This window comes from Lampetra fluviatilis, chromosome 15, assembly GCF_964198595.1.
Source record: "Lampetra fluviatilis chromosome 15, kcLamFluv1.1, whole genome shotgun sequence".
In the NCBI taxonomy this organism is placed as follows: Eukaryota; Metazoa; Chordata; class Hyperoartia; order Petromyzontiformes; family Petromyzontidae; genus Lampetra; species Lampetra fluviatilis.
Genome location: NC_136289.1, coordinates 10,870,395 through 10,891,975, shown reverse-complemented (window position 1 = coordinate 10,891,975; position 21,581 = coordinate 10,870,395). Strand labels below are relative to the sequence as shown.

At 51.6% G+C, this 21,581-nt stretch overlaps 1 protein-coding gene across 5 annotated transcripts in view; it reads right to left on the bottom strand.

Moving 5' to 3' along the window:
- The window catches only part of ARHGAP10 (Rho GTPase activating protein 10), a 104,725-nt gene that overhangs the window by 8,492 nt on the left and 74,652 nt on the right, over positions 1-21,581 (bottom strand). For 3 of the 5 annotated variants that reach the window (XM_078863204.1, XM_078863205.1, XM_078863208.1), the window contains 3 exons: positions 18,559-18,618; positions 9,570-9,611; positions 3,862-3,941 (listed from right to left, as the gene is read on the bottom strand). In XM_078863204.1, the coding sequence (XP_078719330.1) occupies positions 3,862-3,941; positions 9,570-9,611; positions 18,559-18,618 (182 nt within the window). The remainder of the gene's footprint in view (positions 1-3,861; positions 3,942-9,569; positions 9,612-18,558; positions 18,619-21,581) is intronic. The other 2 variants (XM_078863207.1, XM_078863209.1) reach the window with 1 other exon arrangement.

Sequence of the window (21,581 nt, the reverse complement as noted above, 5' to 3'; positions counted from 1 at the left end):
ATCTCTTCGTAGCCCGGGGCCAGAGCCACCCGCAAGGCCCAGTACAGCAGCACAGCCTGCATACTCCACAGCCATGCCACCGGTGGGAATTTTTCTTCTCGCTGACAAGAGGCACGGTAGTTGGGAGACGCTTCTGCCGAAGCTGGAGCTTGCGACGGACGACGGCCGCGCGCTTTGGTCGAGAGCCGCACATTTCTGCCGGCAAGGCTCGCCGAGGTGCGGCGGCCTAACCAGCCTGCGGTGGCATCGGCGTTGGGCGAGTGTTCGCTGGCGAGCGAGAGAGAGCGAGCGCGAGATCGTGATCGCGTGGATGCGGGAGCGGCCCCCCCCCCCCCTCGTCTTGGCAGCGGCCTGGCTCACGGCGTTGGCTGCCGGGAGAGCGGCGGAGCGGAGACGGCCACCGCCGTACCAGTTAAACTAATAAACTATTTTTATTTTACCAGGTAAGGCCCATTGAGCTATGTAGCTCTTTTTCAGAAGCGACCTGGCTACCACAAATGATGGCTCAACAAAGTGGCTTATCGCGTGGAAATTTATAGCAGCCAAATACAGTCCTATAAACCAATTATGATTCTAAAAGTGAAAGGAAAAATCGGAGGACCTGGAGAAAAATCCACGCGACCACAAGAAGAGAGACAAGCAAACTCCCAATATACAACAGGAGTCTGGGTCAGGATCGAACCCACGCCCTCCTGTATACCAGGCGAGGTAGTTAACATCTAGCCACCGTGGTGGGTTACACATCCCCCCCCCCCCCCCCGAACAAAGCGGAGCGATATTTGGCTTCTTATACGTATAAATGTGAAAAAAACTCGCTCATAATGGAATAAGTTTTGTTAAGTGCAATGAATGATAGCACCTCGAATGGCTTACAGAGGCACCGTGACCCCATCACGCACAGCATATACAAATAAAAAATATATTTTACAAGCGGTTCGATGGCTGTATTATAACTTCAAGAATGTATGTTAATCAATTAACGATTCATCGGTACAGTAGTTATTTAATCGCAGTTGCCTACATAAGAGACAATAAAGCATACGTCCAATTGAAATTCACTGTATACCGTCATTTACATTGATGTGGGACTCGCCGATTTCACTTGTGGCTGTTTTAATGTTCGGTTATATATTTACGCTCTGTGTAAAGTGCCAGGACCAAAGGACTAAAACCCACTTCAAATGAAGGATTCATGAAATAAAAAAATGAGGATTTTCTTTATTGGGAAACATTTGGCTTGGTTTTTTTTTTTAGCCGTGCGCTACTTATTCATTGCGCGCTCTTGGCCGGCCGTAATCTAAATTCACTCAAATTTTTTAAAACTAGTTCTTCATCGATCTGGGCGATAGTTACGACGACAACGACGAGTACTGCTTCATTGCTCGTCTCACGGCTGCTGCCCGTGGTGTTGATGGTCAGCGCGCTGCTGGACCTGCATCCCAGTGGCCAACTCGAGCTTCAGACTTGTCAGTTGGAAGAATTGGAAGGTTTCTTAAATCTACCGGTCTCTGTGCACCGTGCAGTATACGTGATTACACCACCGCAGTTAGTCGGTCGGTAGCAGTCGCGCGTGGCGGAGCAGACTGTGCGTATTCACGCCTCTTCCAATATATTTGACCAGCGTGGAAGAGTAGGCCAAAACACCCTCGAGAGTTTCCTTGAGAGGGGCGCTCTCCAGGAACTCTCCCCCTTTAGTGGAGGCCCCTCTGCCGGCAGTGACGTGAAAAGGAAATTCGCAGGGCTGGCACATTTACCTTCTACTCTGCTAACAAACGCTGGAATCAAGCTGGAGCTGAGAACGCCTCGCAGCCCCCCGGTGATTGGGGGGCACAGCGACCAGGGAAAAATCCACCGGGGGGGGGGGCAGTCAGCCGGTGCAGAAACTGCCAGAGAGTGTATCGACAAGAACTCGCGTCGCCGGGGTGACACCGGGACAACACCCGCGCTGGAAACGTGCGGGGCGATGAGGAAGATGACGATGAGGAGGATGACGAGGATGATGATGATGATGCACAGGCGGTCGCGAGACCTTCTGCCAACACAAAAGGCCTCGTCGCCGTTGCCAGGGCGGATTGGAATCGACCTCGCTGCTCACGGGGCCTTTGCGCCGTTCTTGACAGCGCTTCTCGGCTGACCAATTCCACGGGCAAGATTTTTACGCCCCAGTCGAAGGCGTAAGCGTGCAAACGTCGTCTTTGTTGTTGTAGTTGTTGTGTTCCTGTGGTTTCCTTCCTCCTCAGTGCCGCATCGACTCCAAAGCGTTCGCCGGGGGGTGAATGTGCCCGGGGTGGGGGAAGGGAACTCGATTTTTTTGCGATGCGGTGGGTGGGGGGAGGGGCGAACGGGTCACGGTGACACCGCGCGGAAATGCTGCGTGGAAACCTTTACAAAACAAGCCGGGGCTCAAAAAACCAAAGCGTGGAAAATGAATAGCGTCTGGTGAAAGCGGCTTGCGGCTGCACCAGCCTATTAGCGGCACGCTTTGCGAGTACAGACACACAGACTGCAAGTGCCGCCCCGCCTCCAAAGCGCACAATTCACGTGTTGCTAAATCCCCTTTTTCCTGGCCCTCAGCTGCACAATTCTGGGCAAGACATCAATCAAAATAAAAAGCTCTCTGCACGGAAGAGAACGTCAACACTGGCTGCAGTGGCCCTCTGGGGAATGGGAAGGAGCCCTACCCACCTCCTCCCGCACACATTACACAACACACCATGCAGTAGCAGGGATCGCGTGCCTCTGGTGGTGCCACCCACCATGACTCATGTCACTCAGAGAAAACGGGCCACGCTTCCACTGTGACACAAAGACACCCCCCCCCCCGCTGTATAGCCTCAACAGACTGCTGGGGCAAGTGCTGTTTAGCGAACACCTATGAAGGCCTGCACGGCACACGAGGGGGGTGGGTGGCCAGCACCACACCCGACCGGCTTTGTCTCCCCGGTGGCGATGTAGGGGAGTGGTAGCGTAGTGGTTAACGCGCTTTGCTACAAACCCGATTCCCGCTCACGTCCAACACCAGTGGGTGATTATCTGAACCGGTCCTGGACCTCCCTTAGCTCGACTCAGCCTCAAATGAGTACCTGGTGCAATTATCTGAACCGGTCCTGGGCCTCCCTTAGCTCGACTCAGCCTCAAATGAGTACCTGGTGCGCTGCGTAAAAAAAAGCACCGCCACTGTGCCACACGCACACACGCACAGGCGCGCAAGCCGCACTTCCACTCGGCAGTCGCAGATGCTGCGGGCAACAAAGCGCGAGACAGCGGCGTGTTCCATCCTCATCTGGGGGGGGGCTCTGACTAAATTAGGGGGCGCCAACTGAACGCCCTGAGGAGGAAGCAGCCTCAGCTGCAGGCCGAGGCCAACCCGAGCCAGCCCCAGGCTCAGCGAGGCTCAGGGGCTGCGAGGCAGGCAGGGAGGGAGGGAGCGCAGTGCGATGGAGGGTGGGGCACAGTCGGGGGAGAAATGGTAATTTTTAAAATAATATTATAATTATTATAATAATATGGAAATATAGTCATTATTATCATCATACATGCACCGCCTGCTATTATTTATTTATTGCTTGGGGGCACGAGCACCCTTTGCACACCGGGGAAGTGAGCGTGCGTCAATTCTCATCTGAAACAATTCGAAGGGCACCCCCAGCGGAAGCTGTCCGTGCGGAAGAAAGGTGACTCAACACCTGGCGTGCAAGTGGGTATTAGTCTTCCGGCGGGGGCGGGGGTGGGGCAATGAATGCTGCTTCTGCTGTGTAATTCCCAACAGAGTGATTTGTAAGTGAAATCCAAAAAAGGATAATCACGGGGTCCTGAGGGCAATGGAGCAGGTGAATCGTCACACACACACACACAACTCACCGTTGTGGAAGATGTCGCCTTTGCTGAAGTCCAGCACCGTACCGTCGTCGGATTTGAAGTCGGCGATCGCGCGTGCTTTCCTGTGGAGAGCCAGGTGAAGGGGTGGGGGGCATGGCGGGGAGGGATGTTTAGATGAGAGTGTGCGGTTAGTGTGGTGGGTGGATGCACAGAGGGGCTGACTTGAACAGCTCAGTGGTCAGGGGGAGAGGGATGGATGGGTGCGATGTGTCACGGTGCGGTAAAGCCACGGCAAAGCGAGAGGCGTTGACGCGGAAAGGTGTCGACACAAAGGGAGTAGCTTCTGTGGGACAATTTATGGACATTGAGGGGTGTTTCTTCCCCCGAAGGCAAAGAAAAAGCCACTGGACAACTGCCGATTAGCACGGCTGGCTACGTACGGTGCGAAAGAAGTTCAACATACATACTACATGCAAACCACCGCACCTGGGATAGCAGTTCCCACGCTGTACTCACGTGTTGATTACTCAAGCACACGAGTAATCAACACTCAAGTGTTGCCATCTTCTTATGAACCCGAAAAAAATCTTATGTGGTTGGTATGTGCATCATTATTATTATGGTAGGGGAGCGGTTCACCCGAGTTCGATTCCCGCTCACAGCCAACACCAGTGACGATTATCTGAAATAGTCGTTTGCCTCCACTAGGTCCACTCAGCCTCAAATGCGTAGCCGGTGTAAAGTGTGAACATCGCTCCTAGGGCGACAACGGCGTTCGGGCGTGGTGCTGGTTACCCACCAATTCCCAATGTAGGCTCCCAATTCCATCCAAGGATCGTTTTAACACACTGCGGTGAATGGTAGTGCCTCTAGCGGCTACTGGGGTGATGTAAACCCATTGCTTACAGTATAAACGAATAAAAAAAACACATCACTTTGGAAACACGCAAATTAAATGTCCACATATCACGATCTTCATAATTGATAGAAATTATTGCTCTGCATCTGCATCAGCCATACAAAAGAAGAAGAGCGATTAATTGATCTATATTTAGAACTCCCAACACGTACACCAAGAGCGGCTCCACAAATCAGGCAAGCTCAGTTGAAGATTTCTAAATCGCCCTCCTAACACAGGTACAGAGGGGGTGGGGGGGGGGTGTCACGTTGAAGGCAATTATGTATGGTATTTAAAAATAATACATCTTGTTGGCGGAGAAAGTAAGCAGGTTGCCACACACGTGGTAATGAATGTAGCGTCGCCACAAACTTATTTCGTGAGAATTTCTCACCCCCCCCCCCACCGTTAGGGAAGGGGTGGCAAAAATTGTTTGCACTACACAGATGCTAATTGGTCGACATAGGATGCCCGGGTAAAAATAAAATCCACTTCATTGTTACACTAATGATTAGCCACCACCGTTAACGGGTTTGAAACGTGCACCCGAATATCGCTGCCCGCATTTTGCACGTAAGTAGAACTTCTTTCGCGCCGTACGTATAAATAAAATGACGCAAAACCGTACGGTAGAAACGAGCGCGACTGTATACGGAATGCTACCAGCCACGGGCGAATGTGATCGCAAATACTTTACAAGCGTAGATATTGCAAAACTAACACACACACACACCCTCGTGAAAAAAAACCCATGACCTGACATTTATAAGCTCAAGTTACAAATTAAAGCAGAGAGGAAAAGCCTCGCTTGACGCAGATAGTCAACAGACAGTTGTATTAGCCACTCAAGAACATTAAAGCCGGTTATGAATGCTGTTTATATCAGCCGTCGAGTTGAGGGTTTTCTTTGCCACAACAATACCAGGACCATCTAAAATTAAAGATATTTTTTCCCCCCGGCTTTCGGAAAAAACTTGACGCCATGTGTGCGGTCCACTGCTTAAATGGTCAAATGCAAGCGAACAAGCGATGGACTTCATGATTATGGAAACATCGTACGCCCTTAACATCAACATCCCCTTGTCTGACCATCTCCTTTGACTGGCCACGCCATGGACTCCTTTAAATCTTTCCCTCAACCTCCTTAGCACTTGCTTCTTTGGGCCTTGCACATCCAGTAGAAACAGGAGGTGCGAGCTACTACGCAAGAGAGCACAACGAGAAACACAACAAACGCAGGCCTCATTAGGCTGTAAACTGCTCTCGCCTAATAGATCAGGCTGGGACAACATGTCGTCTCGAAATATAAACACGCATTAGCAAGGCCCCTACTGAGGCTGGCAGGGAGCCACACATGAATACTTTTGACAATAAAAAAAAACATAAATTTGATTGGTAATGGATAGAAACAACAAGTGTATCAGTAAACGTGTTCTCTGTTTCTACACTCTTAAGAACAAACACACGAAAAAAAATGTTTTTTTCCATAAGAACAATACTTGTATTCAAATAATCCTGGATCAAAAGAATGTTCTTGAACGAGATGAAAATATTTTCATTTATGACTGAAATACATCATTTGTGTACCGCGTATACATTTCTGATGTCATTACGAAAGGAAAGGTTGCCTCACACCCCACGAAACGTGTGGATTTGTTCATCTGACACGGACACCACTCGATGGAATCAACGAGACATTTTTATTAATGGGAAGCCCTCTGATACGGCTCTCCCCTTGGGCCAAGGTTCCGACTAAATACTTTCACGTCGTTGGGAGCAGTCTGCACTTGCAGACAGACGCGATGGGAAATCGGCACACCACGAGAGATGCCCTGGCCCGATTTGGACGCTCGCAAAGCAAACGCCCACGTGGACGCATTCACAACCTCGACAGGCATCCGCGAAAAACTAACGAAAGGGCCAAGCCCAGCCGCGTTGTTAAATTGCAGCGGATTAAAATTACAACAAATGCCGCTGAGATGGAGCGATCCGGGCGAAGCACAAAGCGAGTTGGCAAGCGGGCGCCCGCTGCTGCGACGGGAGTATCGCCCTCGTCCAATAATGTGTAATTTTCGTGTCACTACACGAGCCAAGTCGTGCAGTAATAAACAGTGTGGTGGGGGCCTATGCCGTGACCTCCCTGGCCCCGTTCGACCCGCGGTGAACGCGCTCTGGGCTTGGCGATCTCATTTTTGACACGAGCGGCCTCGGCTTCTCTCTCTCTCTCTCAAGTTCGCTGCGAATTGCTAAAAAATTTGCCGCTGCAACCTTGCCCCGAGGGCTAAGGCCGTTTAAACTCACCACGCCACCACAATCGCCAGGCTCGGTAAAAAAAAAAAACCCCAACACTTAACGTGGGAACAATTAAGTTGCATGTAAACGTGTTGTCTTGAGCAGGATATTATTCTAATGTAACTGACAATCCAGGGCTATTCGTGATTTTGAGAGACTTACACGTTTACCCAGAATGCCACTTCAAAATGAGAGAATTCCTGGGCAAACCAGGACAGGTGACAACCCCCAACCATAACTGTTGGCACCCACCCCCCCCCTCAACCCATCACGAGCAGCGATCCTGTCTCACCTATCCTCACTCTCGCACGGAATTTCCGGAACTAAGGCCGCGTGAATCCCGCTCGTCGCGTCTGCGGCAGCGGGCGGGAACATGACATACCTCGGCGCGCTGGGTTCGCCTCAAACCCAAACGCCCTCATGCGCACCGTAGCGTGCGCGCATCTGCAGTTCTTTGACAATGTTTTGAAGGGGGAAAAAAAATACTCGCTCGTGCGTGTCACACGCTGGCACCCGCAGAAACGCACCCCCGGCCCTCGCCCCCTCCAGCGCCACGGCGCCGTCACCGAAAGAGCGCCACGTTGGGCTGTGGGAAACATGGCGAAGTCTCGCACCCTCTCTCTCTCTGCCCCCCGTGTCTCCACGCTGCTGCCTCGCATGTGTAGTAGTCGGTCGCTCATTGGCGAAACGTTCTTTGGCGAGTCACGCAATTTGTAACCATTAGTCACGTCATGTTAATGTGAAATAAAAACTGTAAGCTAGATGTAAACTAAAAATTACAACAATAAACTATTTTTTATTTTACCGGGTAAGGCCCACCGAGCTATGTAGCTCTTTTTTAGAAGTGACCTGGCCACGAACGGCAGCTCAACCAAGTGGCTTATCACGCGGAAATTTAGAGCAGCCAACTAGTCTAAACGCGTGCTTCCGAATGTGGAGGGAAAAAACCGGAGGACCCGACAAAAAATCCACACGACCACGGGGAGAGTATGCAAACTCAAAATATGCAGGCGTAAGGATCGGGATCGAACCCACGAGCTTCCCACGACCTCCTGCATACCAGGCGAGGTAGTTAACACCTCGTGACTGTGAGGCCCCTCCTGGCGGTGCCACGGATGTCCTATTAGAAGATGTGGCACTTAAGCCCCATCGGTGCCTCACTAAATGCCTTTCGGTTGTGCAGCGAATCTCAATCGCACGTTCGACGAAGCCCAGGCGTCTGCCATGTTATTCAAGGAGGTAACCACGCAACCTGTGACTGTCTCGTGCAACGGCTTGTGGAAAAACGCAGCTCGGCGACCAAAACATTGCCGAGGACGCGGAAATCTTGTGGCCCAATATCGCAAGCGACATTTAAAACGTCCATTCCGTTTCACGGGGCGCAATTAGGCTTCCGATGTGTTGGTCAAAAAAAATTACGAATAATCCCATTCAACGTTCGAACCAAATGAGTCTCGATTGAAACGTTACTTTATTTTAAATCTGGCGAAGGTGAAAATGGTATGTCTTACAAAATAGGGTTTTGGTAAAAAAAAAAAAAGGATATAATTAAAATCACATGACATCAAATTTTGCCGGCACAACGTTGCATTTTTGAGGTGACGGTTAAGAGCCAAAGAGGTCAGGGTCCTGCTCTCTCTGGGGTCGCGCGTGATTACCTGCGGTGGACTAAATTATACCGGGCTGGCTGCGAAATTGTTCCGATTCTGTGGCCAGCACGGTCGACATGGGGGCTGTAGAGCAGAAACTGGCCCTGTTGTGGATTAGTCATGTTCACTTGAATAAGGAAAAAGCAGGGCAGTGACAAAGGTCACGCCAATCTATTCAGAAGAACGAAAAACGATTTCTAGCGACGACCTTTTTATCCTCCGCCCGGAGTCAGTAACTTGGCAACGTGTGATTAAAATTGAAGGTTCGGGTTTACCGGTGATTTTTTTTGTTACAAAAACAATAATAATTATAGTCGTTTGGCTCATCGCTAAAAAAAAGAAATCACCAAGCATGCGAATTTAAAAACATTAAATGCAACTGGGTTCTGGATAAATTTACTGTGTGAGATACCATTGTTCTCTTTGTCAGATCTTTCACCAAATATTCCAGCAATGCTGCTGTGGTGTAACGGTCAGCAGCACGCTACTGGACTCGTAAACAACAGTTCGCGGTTCGATTCCATCTCCCGGCGTGGCAGTTGAAATAACCGGTGCAAAGTTTCTCAAATTCGCACACGCCTCTGTCCGACGCGGCACACACGGTTAATCGATCGGCAGGCCTGCCATAGTGGGGTAAAGTTATGGGTACTCCCAACATTTTCAGAGACGTTCTGCCAACGGTGGTAAGAGAAGCAAATAAAAAACACATTTGGAAAGGGGCTCTCTAGAGCCAGCAGTGTGTGAGCAAGCAATCGACTCCAAACGGGGCCACAAGGATCGGTGCGATTGAAAGCAGTGGCCAAAGCGGAGAGAGAGGAGGGAGAAAGCTGCAGCGTGTAGGCCGTGTGTCGGATTAGAACTTTTTGTTGTTCCATTTTTCACTCAATAGTGACCGTTGCAGCAGAAAATACCTCGAGACCATCCACACAGCCAGGCCTAGACGGGAGTGAGGACTGCGGAGGGAAAGACAGGGGGAGCGGAACGGGGAGGGGAGGTGCAAGACACAACATGGCACACAGCTCAGGAAAGACTGAGGGAATGAGGATGTCGGCATGACTGTGAGCTCCTGCTTTTGTTATTGCTGTTATGGTGGGGCTGAAGTACAATTCAGTGGCAGTGGTAGTGATGGTGGTTGTAGCGATGGTGGTCATGGTAGTTGTGTTGGGAGTGGTGATGGTGGTTGGTGGTGACGGTAGTAGTGGTGGTGATGGTAGTAGTGGTGGTGATGGCAATTGCAGTGGTGATGGCAGTGATAGTGGTGGTGGTAATCGCGGTGGTGGTAATCGCGGTGGTGGTAATCGCGGTGGTGGTGATGGCAGTGGTGGTGATGGCAGTGGTGGTGATGGCAGTGGTGGTGATGGCAGTGGTGGTGATGGCAGTGGTGGTGATGGCAGTGGTAGTGGTGGTGGTAATCGCGGTGGTGGTGATGGCGGTGGTGGTGATGGCAGTGGTGGTGATGGTAGTGGTGGTGATGGCAGTGATGGCAGTGGTAGTGATGGAAATGGTAGTAGTGGTGGTGATGGCAGTGGTGGTGATGGCAGTGGTGGTGGTGGTGATGGCAGTGGTGGTGGTGATGGCAGTGGTGTCCGGGGAGGACAGGCGGCTTGCATGTGAGTGGTTCCCCGCCCTCCACCCCCAGGGCCCCTGTGCACCGGCCTGCACTCTGGCGCATCGCGGACCTCGGATTTAACAAACAAAAACAAATTGTGCGACATGAACTCGCCAAATCCTCACCCTGTCCTGCAGAGACCCTGCGCTCGCTCAAGGCCCATTAAAGCTGCAGGAGCACGGCAAAGTGTGCGAGCGGCGAAAATACTCAAGTTTATTTTGTTATTATTTCCCCATTGCGGTTTGCTATAAACAGACGCGATGATTCTGCCTGACCCAACTAATCTAATCAGACATTTGCACATTTTGCCATCAGCGGCTTCAAAACGTTACGCATTTCTGCAGGGCATTTCAACCGATTTAGGTCTGCGCCGAATCGTCATACGTCTCGCGAGGGAGATTGTACTTCAATGGGACCCTGGGCCATCCGTCAAAAAGAACGCCCCTCTCCGCACGCGGCGATTTTACCGGCCAACGCTTCCACCGGCGGTAATCGGCACACGTCCATCGGATCCAAGACTGTGTAGAGTGTGGCTCCTTGAGCACAGATCTTGGGGTGTGTGTGTGGAGACGGCGGCTGGACTAGGGCAAGGGCAGACCTAACCAGGCCCCCCCGTAGCGATTTGAGATATGAAGTCCAACAAAAAATCCTTGACTACTGCCCCCCCCCCCACCCTATTTACTTCGTGAATGCAAAGTCCCTAAGCCAAGAAGCGGTTGCTCCTGGTACTGCCGTGTTGAGGGTGAGTAGCGAGGAGAGACCACCGCTGAGTTCGTGGATTGGGCCGACTTCTAGGACGCGGTGCACGGTTTTGCTCCACCCCACAGGCGCACAGCGGGGGGCTCGCTCTTGTGCCCCATCGGTGGGGGTCGGCGAGGCACGGGCCTTGACCGGTCACGGTCCCCCACCCTAAAAATACTACGTGGGTTAGAGGGGAGGGGTGGCAGTGAGCCCAATCACCCATCCCTACCCCTTATCCCGTGGGCACCAGGCCTTCGGATTGTCGTCCGCGGAAGATCGATCCCCTATCGCTGGTGCTGTTGTGATGGGGGCTCTTGTTTCATTAAACAAACATTAGATCATCCTACTAGCCCTTTGGGGCCGTCCATAAATGACGTCACGCGATTTTGGACGATTTTTGACCCCCCCACCCCCTCGTCACACGGCGTCACAAAAAGTCAGCCCCCCCTCAAATATGACGTCACAAAGATCTGCCCCCCCCCCAAAAAAATATATAAAACATGCTTCAAATCGCTTTAAACTATTGTCATTGTAGTGCGTATTTAATGTGGCGCTGCACTCTGATGTTGTAGGAGAAAACATTTATTTAAAAGTCTATTTAATTTAGTCTATATTTATTTAAAGTTGCGCATTTTGATGTGACGTCACATTTTTTCTCACCCCCCCCCTTCCCCTCGTCACACATCGTCACAAATGTCTGACCCTCCCACCCCTAGGTGCGTGACGTCATTTATGGACGGTGGGGGGGGCCCCGTTTCATTCCTTGCACCTGCGGTGGGGAGGGGGGTAGGTGGGGTGGGGTGGGGGGCGGTGGGAGGCGGTTGGGTTTTGGGGGGGGGTGATGGGGGGGGCGGTGATGGGGGGCGGGGGGGGGCGATGGGGGGGGCTGGTGGGGGGGTGGTGGGGGCCATTATACGACACGCGCTGTCAGGGTGCCACGCGCAGCAGGAAGGGGCCTCAACCACCCAGCCGCCCACCCCACTTGGCACCAACTCTGCTCGCCCACGCACTCGCTCACGCACCTCGCTAACCACACGCGCACACCGCGCATGCACACAGCACATGCACCCCGCACACAGCACGTGCACACCACACACCACACACAGCACGTGCACGCCACACACCACACAGCACGTGCACACCACACACCACACAGCACGTGCACGCCACACAGCACGTGCACGCCACACAGCACGTGCACGCCACACAGCACGTGCACACCGCACACCACACACAGCACGTGCACACCACACACCACACAGCACGTGCACACCACACAGCACACAGCACGTGCACACCACACACCACACAGCACGTGCACGTGACCACACACCACACAGCACGTGCACACCGCACACACCACACAGCCCGCGCGCGAACGGCATTGCAGGAATCCGGGATTAGCTGCGGCTCGCCGTGACCTAAATTCCTCGCACTGTATAGAGGGCGACGGCGCTCGACCCGCAAGGGGCTCCATCAGAAGCGAACGCGGCAGGCCGGGCGAGCCACGCGGTGAAAAGGGGAAGAAAGAACGAAGCTGGACATTGAAGACAACGGCGGAGAATGAATATAGAATTGGGGGGGGGCGGTGTGGTTGGTGGAGTTTTTAACCAAAAAATAAATTACCCGGTATTTAAGATCTGCTCCATCTGTGTGGATGTGTGTGTGTGTGCCGGCCTTCATAGGTGCTACCCTCTAACAGCACTTATCCCAACAGTCTGTTCAGGCTGTACGGGGGATCCTTTTCTTTGTATAATGTGTGTGTGTGGGGAGCAGTGGCGCAGCGGTTAGCGTACTGGGCTGCGAACCCGGCAACCATTATTTTCTCCCTTCTCACGGCATCCAACATCATGGGCCTCCCCCCCCCCCTCGCTCGAGTAAACATCGCCACTCGGGAGAGACAAAGGTGGCCGTGGTTGGTGCTGGCCACCCACCCCCTCGTGTGCCGTGCCGGCCTTAATAGGCGCTCGCTAACAGCACTTGCCCCAACAGCCTGTGAAGGCGACACGGACGACGGCGGGGTGATGATGGATCTCTGCGGAGTTTGCGTCTCTCTGCGTCGATGTGTGTGGGTTGTGGATGCGAGCGCGTGCGAGCCAGGGTTATTGATTCCGCACAAAAGCGTTATCCCGTTTTGTTTATTCCCCAGGCTGGCCATGTGCTGTTGCGGGACTCTACCGTCGGCAGGCAAAATATTTCACAAGTGGGGCAAAAAACAAAAGTCACCCAACAAAAGGCCACGAACTTTGTCGCAATTCAACGAAAGCACGCTCTGAAGAGAAAGCGGTCGACCGGCATCCCGGTTGACCGTAGTCTGTGAGCCACGTTACCATTCCAAAGCCAATCGAGAGTATCCTTCATTCGCTAGCGATGAAACGTAACTTCACTGTCGACGCGTCTAATGAACGTACTGCAGTGGAATACTATGCATGCATGTATGTTGAATTTATCTCGCACGGCACGTAGCCAAACGTGCTAATCAGAGGTGCAATATGGCAAGCAGCCTTCACACAGTTCAAGCCAGAAACTAAAACTATATAAACATTTTTTTTTTACCGCGTAAAGCCCACTGAGCTATATAGCTCATTTTCAGAAGCACCCTGATGATCACAAATGATAGCCCAATTAAGTGGCTTATCACGTGGAAATCTATACCAGCCAAAATACTCGAAACGCAAGTTTCGAAGCGGAGGGAAAAACAGGGCCCGGAGAACATGCAAACTCCAAATATGCAGGCGTCAGGGTTGGGATCGAAACCACAACTTCCTGTATACGAGACGAGGTAGTGAACATCTCACCACCACCACCACCACCACGGTCCGTGTCTTCATCAACCCGGTGACTGGGCAGCGATCAATGATCTTGCGGTCTCTGGAGAGCAATGACTTGGATGAAAGTGCTCTGTACATTACTCTTGTGTCAAATGGCCTGCTGCTGCTGATCTTCCACACTGGCGATAGGCCTTGAAAGAGGAGTACCCCATCCACACTTGGCCTCCTCAACGTCTATGGGCAGGAAGTGTTCTGTGCGATCCACCTACCCCCCCCTCCTCACCTACACTGCTGGATTTTCGGAATGCACAGCTACAACCGCCGGCCAGTTTGCAAGTAGTTGAACAACCTCCAGCGTAAGGCAACATTACATCAGCATCTATGACTTGATATCGTGTGGACCAAGTCCCGAAGCACCAACGGAACTTAGGGGCACACCTGAACAGCGCAAGGTATAAAACGGCAAACCTCCAGAAATGTAAACGTCCTTTGCATGATCGGTACTCCCGGGGGAAATCTTTGAAACCCATCTGTTGTGCATCACAGTGACCATCTCCACCACAACTGGAACGAAATGCCACGGCAGTAGCTGGACGCGCCCGCGTCCGTTTCCCAAACGAGCGCCGTTTGCTGGAAACAACGCGAGGTTTTTCATCCGTCTCTTATAATACTTTTTTTATTTACACACAGAAGCGGCGAGCGCGTGATGTGGATCGAGCGGCGAAATAATTTTCGTCGTTAATTTTTTTGTTGTCGTCGCCATGTTCCGCGGTTCTCACGGAAAAGTCGCGTGCGCCGCACGGCGGAATCGCCGAGACCACAGCGACGCGCTCCCGTCTCGCCGGTCGGCTGCGGCAGGTGGCATTGGCAGAGCCGTTGCCGTAAGCGGAAAAAAAAAACACAACACGTGGAATTCATCTTGGAGGACCGCAACGGGCAGGATCTACCCCTCCCGGCTGAAGTTACACATTTTTTTCATTCATTGCCAGCAGCGTTAACAGAAATTTCCTGTCCACCCTGCCTCGAGATTCCAGGCTCCGCATCGGCATGGGCCATTGTCTCTCTACCGCTGGATGGAGGCCTCTCCAAAGCTGCCGCCGCCGCCGCTGTGCCTCACTCCCACGCACGCACCCACCCGATCTCATCGCTCCTTCCGCCCTCCTCTTGCGGGTTTTTACGGACACGTCCGTCCCCTAATTGGACGCAATTAGTGCGTTTTACGCGAGTGCACTCGTGTCAACTCTCCCCCCGGCGACACGTGTTGCCAGAACGGCCATGGCATGGCTACGTTGGCCACGACTATGCAGACGGAAGAGGTCAACCGAACCCGTGTCATCCACGCGAAATCTTTCCCGAGCCTGTGACTGTAAGTATTAAAGACACTAAAATATTAATATGAGGTGTGCGGCCCTGCCAATGCTTTTTTAAAAAAGGCCTCTGCTGATGGGGCATATTGGTCTCACTCCATCACGCTGGTCACACATGTTGAGGAGGTGGAGGCACCCACACTTCACTCAATCGAACGTGACCTGCCAATCACACAACCGCACAAATGTACTGCTGGGAATAAGGCAAAAGCTGGAGGAGAAACTTGCACTCCTGTTTCAACTGCCGTGCCAGGAGACTCGAACTGGCAACCACTGGATATTGCAAGTACGGTGCGGTTACCGTTTCAACACAGGAGCATCCCTGCAAGTGTAAAAGCAACTATGCATTAAAAGATAATTATTAGGTTTTCAAAGGAAGAAAGTAGCGCACCAACCCAGCATGTGTGAAATCATTTACAGATAAATCTTCTCGCCAATTGCCGCTGAGCCCAATGGTATGGGGCAACTTTTATCCTGGCGTTGTGGAAAGCAGCTCTCTCATGTGGCTTCAACACAAATGAGACGTCTGCTTCTTCTGCGGCTCATCATTAAAGCAATCATTGAATGTGCCCGGCTCAAAATATACCCGATTGATAGAATGAGGGCAGACAAAATGGTAATTAAATTCAATTAATCTTGTTCGCCATGAGAGCTGAGCATTTCTTCGCGTCGTTCCAGAATCACGAATAGGATTCACGAAACGCATCTTTAATTCACCTTGTTGTGGCAACGTTCTGGCTGCAGGGGTGCGTGCGAGCGTGTGCGCGTGCACGTGTGCGCACGCGCGGCAATTACTTTGGGGGTGAAAAACGGCGGCGGGCGGCGAAGGAAAAATTATCGCCAAACGCGAGGCTGCGGGCAGCAACGGCCACCCAAGTCGTGTCGTCCGTCTGCAACTTACTGCTGTGCCGATGGTGGCAGACATAACAACACAATGGCTGCCGTCACCCTCCCAGCAATCCCTGCACCCTCCTGCAAGAGCGGATCGTGCTCTCCCAATGATAAACCACACGACGCACACGGTGCACGACACAATTATAGTATTTTCTTTTTTTATGTGGCTTATCCCCCCCCCCCACCCCCCCCAGTATTTTCCTTGACTGCCCGATCGGCATCATGTGATCAGACGAAGTATTCAATCTGATCTCTTGCGGAACAGTGCCACCTCTTAATGTTACACCCGATGATGATTGCTTGTGTTGCAGTCGAAACGTCGTGAGAATTTTTATTGTTTTATATTTATATTATTTTATTATTTCCCTTCTACGTGACTTTACCGAAAGAACCAAAAATACGGCTTCAAATGTCATGTCACGTGTAATGTTGTTGTAGCACCAGCAGTAACAACTGTGATCAGAAAACATATGGATGTTGAACGTCGTTCGCACTGTACGTAACGAACCGTGCTAAGCGGAGGTGCGGAGGAAGGCCACCAAACGAAAGACTAAAAGCAGGTCGAAAGAAATTATTTTTTCAATCGAGATTTTAAAATGCATAGCTCCAGTGGCTTTCTAATATCAGAAGAGCGTTCCAGACGGCCGCAGAAGAGCATCTGAAAGCGCGCGATGCGGTGACCGTCTTTGTTCGATGTCTAGCCAAAAGCCGCCGCCGCTGCTGCGAGAAATGAGGGTAACATTGTCTCCATTGACCCCCAGATTACACCCAGCAGGGAGGGCAGCTCTAATGCGGAGCCACCCCCACGTGGGGTCACCCTCCGCCCGCCTCGCCCGCGAGAGAGAGAGAGGATCAAGAAGCTGTCCCTGGGAGGCTCTCCTCGCAGCGAGGCCCAGTCGTGCACGGAGCCTCGCGCACACAGTGCCAATTTCGTTCGTGAAACTATTGACGAATTGAAAGTCGTCCACAAAGTGCTTTTTCATTTTTTTTTATTTTACGCCAGTGAACGATGAGTGGAGGGAAATCGTTGAGCGTGACGGTGCCTGACTCGCCACCGAAGATCAGGGCAGGATCGGCGATGGCGAGATGACATTAACTAGAGGAATCTAAATAAAGACGCAGACCAAGATGACTTAGTAATGTTACCGAGGCTGCAGCGCACCGAGCAAGTACTTGGCTATGCAGCATACGCGTTAAAAGATTTACCGCGGCCAGCAATTGGGGGAAGATGGAAAAAGCAGGGTGGCTGGTGGGGGTGGGGGTGGGGGGAAAAAATCACGCGCGAAAACGAGAACAAAATTCCACATCTTGCCGTCAACTGGATGGAGCAACACCTGAGCGAACCGCCGCATGCAACTGAATCGCGAATACGCGTGGGCATCTCTGCAACCGGCCGCGAGCAGTATTTAGTTGCTTACAGCGGAGACCGACTCTGGCGCTCAGAGTATCGGGGGGACCCGCCCGGCCGGCGATGCGCAGCGGAAACGCGTCTCATCGCGTGCCGTGCATTTCTTTCGTTTTTTTTGCGCGCAACGCCATCGTCGGCCGTTGCGATCCTGAACGACAACGTCGTGTTCGTCTCCTTGTTCCTGCGCCACCGCTCGCTCGGACGCGGGGGGGAAAGCAGCTGCAGGGCGGGGGGGGGAGGGGGGTGCGATTTCGGTTGCGCAACCGATGGCTCATCAGGCGTGGACCTCGACTAAAGGCTACGGTCAAAATAAAAGGCCGACCACTACTAAACTAACACCGCCCACACTTTCCACACTTGGCATTTGCCTTCGTGGACCCCCCATCGGCCTCGATGCCGCCCGCAGCACGCGTCGAGAAGCATCGCGCCGCGGTCGTGAATGTGGAACGAAAGGAACGCGTTTGTGACTTGGCCACTGCGAGATGATGGGGGGTGGTACGCAGACCCAGCGCAGACCTCCCCACCACCATGCCACCTTCAATGCCTTTTTACAGCCAATTTCAATGTACACACCACCTCTTGCCTGGCAACAGCTTTCACACACTTGCCCATTATCCCCCCTCCCCCCAATCAGGGCCATTCATGCTGCCAATGTCATGCCCGCATGGCATTGGCTAGGGGTTCGGGGGGGGGTGGGATGGGGGGGCGGTGCGGTGGTTTAGCAGCATCGCACGACGAGTCCAGCGACCTGCCGGATGAGGGGCCTCCCCCCACGCCGTGTTGCTCGTTGGTGTGCTTTTCCGACCATACTTCACCACATTGGTCAGCAGTGTGCGGGTTTTGATAAAAGGGGGTGCAGGGGGTCTAGGAACCGATTCAGATATTGCTCGCCAACTTACGTTAAGCCGTGGCCAGAATTCTAACTCGGTTCACCCGGTTCATAGGTGCTGCCCAGTGAGGTTTGGCGAAGCGAGAGGGAAGAGGGTAGAACTGGTTCTGACATCGCTCGCCATTGATGTGAGCAGTGGCTGGAAATTGAACTCGGTTCGCTGGGGTTCGTGTCGCAGTGCGTTAATCATGGTACCACCACACAGGATGATGCTGCATTACCTCATTGGGGGGTTGGGTCGGCTGCTTCTGTTCTCAAACATCTGTGTCCTGGAGGTCACCCTGCAGAGGTCAAACACAGCCATTAGCGGCTTTTAATCCCACGAACAAAATTACGACGCATTTGCATTGCACATCGATATTCATTTCATTTCACGTGCAAAATATATATTTTTGTGCAATTTCACTTAAAATTCTGTGAACAATTTTTCTGATTAGTTATTTTCGTGTCAGGGTATTTCATTTTAAAGCTGATAATACAGAGAAGGTGGCCTGGTGGCTCAGAGGACAGAGCGATGATGAGCTGGTCAAGCTGAGCTCCTGGGTTCAAATTCGGGCAGCTGCCTTTGAATTGTTGGGTCTCAGTCCAGCACCAAAATACCATAATTCGATTTGGGTCAGCACTTAATTCGGCTTAATCCAGCTCTGATAATTAAAAGAATGCATTTGGCTGTCACGCAAATGTGAACATCGCTCTGTGGCAGGTGGGAAAGTGCTGCCCCCTATTGTGCATAAGAGGTTACCTGCAGGAACCTCAAAGGTAGATCTGCGATATCCGCATCTGTGGGCCATTCCTTAACACAGGGAGGTCACACTGCTCTGCGCGAGTTGCGAATGGATTGTTTGTGCCATGACGCAACACCGATCGCACAATCGGCATAAAATTGGAGAGAAAAAAACGAAGCTTAAAAATAAATCTGACACCCAAAAAGCAGATAATTCCCAAATTTGACCGTACGTGTACACAACCGTATCTCAAATTATCACTCGCACAGCGTTCACCAAAACTTTAACTTTGTTGCTTGCTGGAAACAAGCCACTTCTTGGCTGTATCATCAGTTAGGCACCTACAGTTTGAGATATGAAGGGAAGCAATGGAAATATTCGTTATTATATCAGTCCCTCTACCATCCGCGACACACAAGGGGGTGTAAGTGACACGAGGCCAATTTCGCAGTAACGGAATTACGGCACGACGCAACAAGCCTGCGAGCCACAACGTTTCACATTAGTAGCGTGGCGCATGTTCTTAGGTTTTTCGGTAAAGTCACGTAGGTAAAAAATTAAAATTTAAAAAAGTAAAATAAAAAATAAATAAAAAAATCACGACGTTTCGGAGGCAACACAAGCTTCCGTCTTCAGGTGGAACCGTCCCAGCACGATAGCTGTATCAAGTAAACCAGTATATATATACAAGGTCGGGTCTCTTGGGACTTCTCTTTACTTGATACAGCAATCGTGCTGTGACGTTCCACCTGAAGACGGAAGCTTGTGTTGCCTCCGAAACGTCGTTATTTTTATTTTATTTTACTTTGATTAATTTTTTACCTACGTGACTTTACCGAAAAAACCTAAGCGTGGCGCATGTTAGAGCTTCCAAGTGTCCTCACATCAGCAAGTCGGTGCAATAGCCACGAAGACACCCAAACCGCATTTCCTTCACCGCCGTGCGCACCAATTCGCCCCAACGTTGGGCTTGTAATTCCGTTATCGCATAATTCGTCTCAAGCCCATTAAAAGCCACGGATCCCCGACGTTGTAACAACATTCAAACGGTTCCGGTCACAGAGTCGACCGGCGGGTACAGAAAGTGTTTTGGGGCCATCCGTTTAGTACGTATGGAGGGGGGAGATGGGAGGGGGTTAACCAAAATGCGTACGCCTGCGTCGTATGGGGGGTCTACTGACAATGTCCGCATAGGAAACGAGGGGGGGGGGGGGGGAAGCCTCGACAATAATTTGTCTACATTGGCCTTCAAATGAGTTAGATGGTCCGGCGGTGTGGACAATGTTTGCTTAAACACGTTAATATATTGATTAATCCTTGATCGTTTCTGCGTGGATTAAATATCGGCCGTTCTATAGGATCCGGGGTTGAGGGGGGGGGTCAAGCGTACGTACGCAGGTTTGGGGGGGTGTAAAAAGTACGCGTGCGTACAGGGAGGGCTCAAGTTCTGACAGATTTTTGCGTTCCTACTAAATGGATGGCCCCAAACTCCCCGTGGATGGCCCCAAACTCCCCGTGGATGGCTGACGCGTGTTAAGGAGCAGGAGGAGGACACTCGACTTTGGGCTACGAAGGGTTAATAACGGAGCGGGCGTTAGTGGAGGTTAGTCGGCCACGCCAGTCGAGGTTGGCTGGCTGCTTCACAAACTGTTCAACTGTTCCTGCGGGAGAAAACCCGTGACGCTCACAATCGAACGACTTTTACCATACAGGACTCCCATCACGTGCGCGGTTTTCTTTTTTTTTTGCATCACACGCGCGAGCACGTGTGTTTTTTTGTAATGATCCGCTCAATTTTACAGGTGGCAATTTTACTCCCACCTCAGCTCATGAAAAGGCAAATAATAAACCGCATTGTCAAAGCAACAGTGGCTCCTTTTAGCCACGTAGTCACGGGATGTACTAAACATGGTCAAGCGGCCCTCCACTGGCCGGGCGAACAAATCTCCTTTCTTCGGCATGCCCTCTCTTAACGCGTTTTGACACGACAACGCGTTTTCGCTACGACGTGGTTCTTGTACTAGGGAAGACTTTGCGCACAACGTGGAACGCGTGCCGTTAAGGTGCAGTTTCTGAGCAATCGACTACGAACTACTTGATTATTGTTCCGTACTGTACGGTACAGTACGGTACAGTACGTGGAATGATACAGTACAAGGTGGGGGTACCCCCATTCCAGTTCTTCGTCCAGCCATGGAATGACGGCAGGTTGATTTTACAGTGCAAATGCGATTCAATACTGGAAGATGAAGTAATTCCTCGCTTGACACGGCACTTTTCAGGAAAGATTCTACAACGGCCGATTAGCACGGTTGGCTACGTACGATGCGAAAAAAGTTCAGCATACATACAAGGGATTTACTGTATATTCATAGATCTCTATGGAATAAGACTGTTTCAAGTTTGTTGAAAAACTGGCTCAAGAGTGATACCTAAACCTCGCCCACTCCCACCCCCCCCCCACTTCGTTGACACGCACTGACACATCGTGATGAACTTTAGTCGAACAACCCCCCACG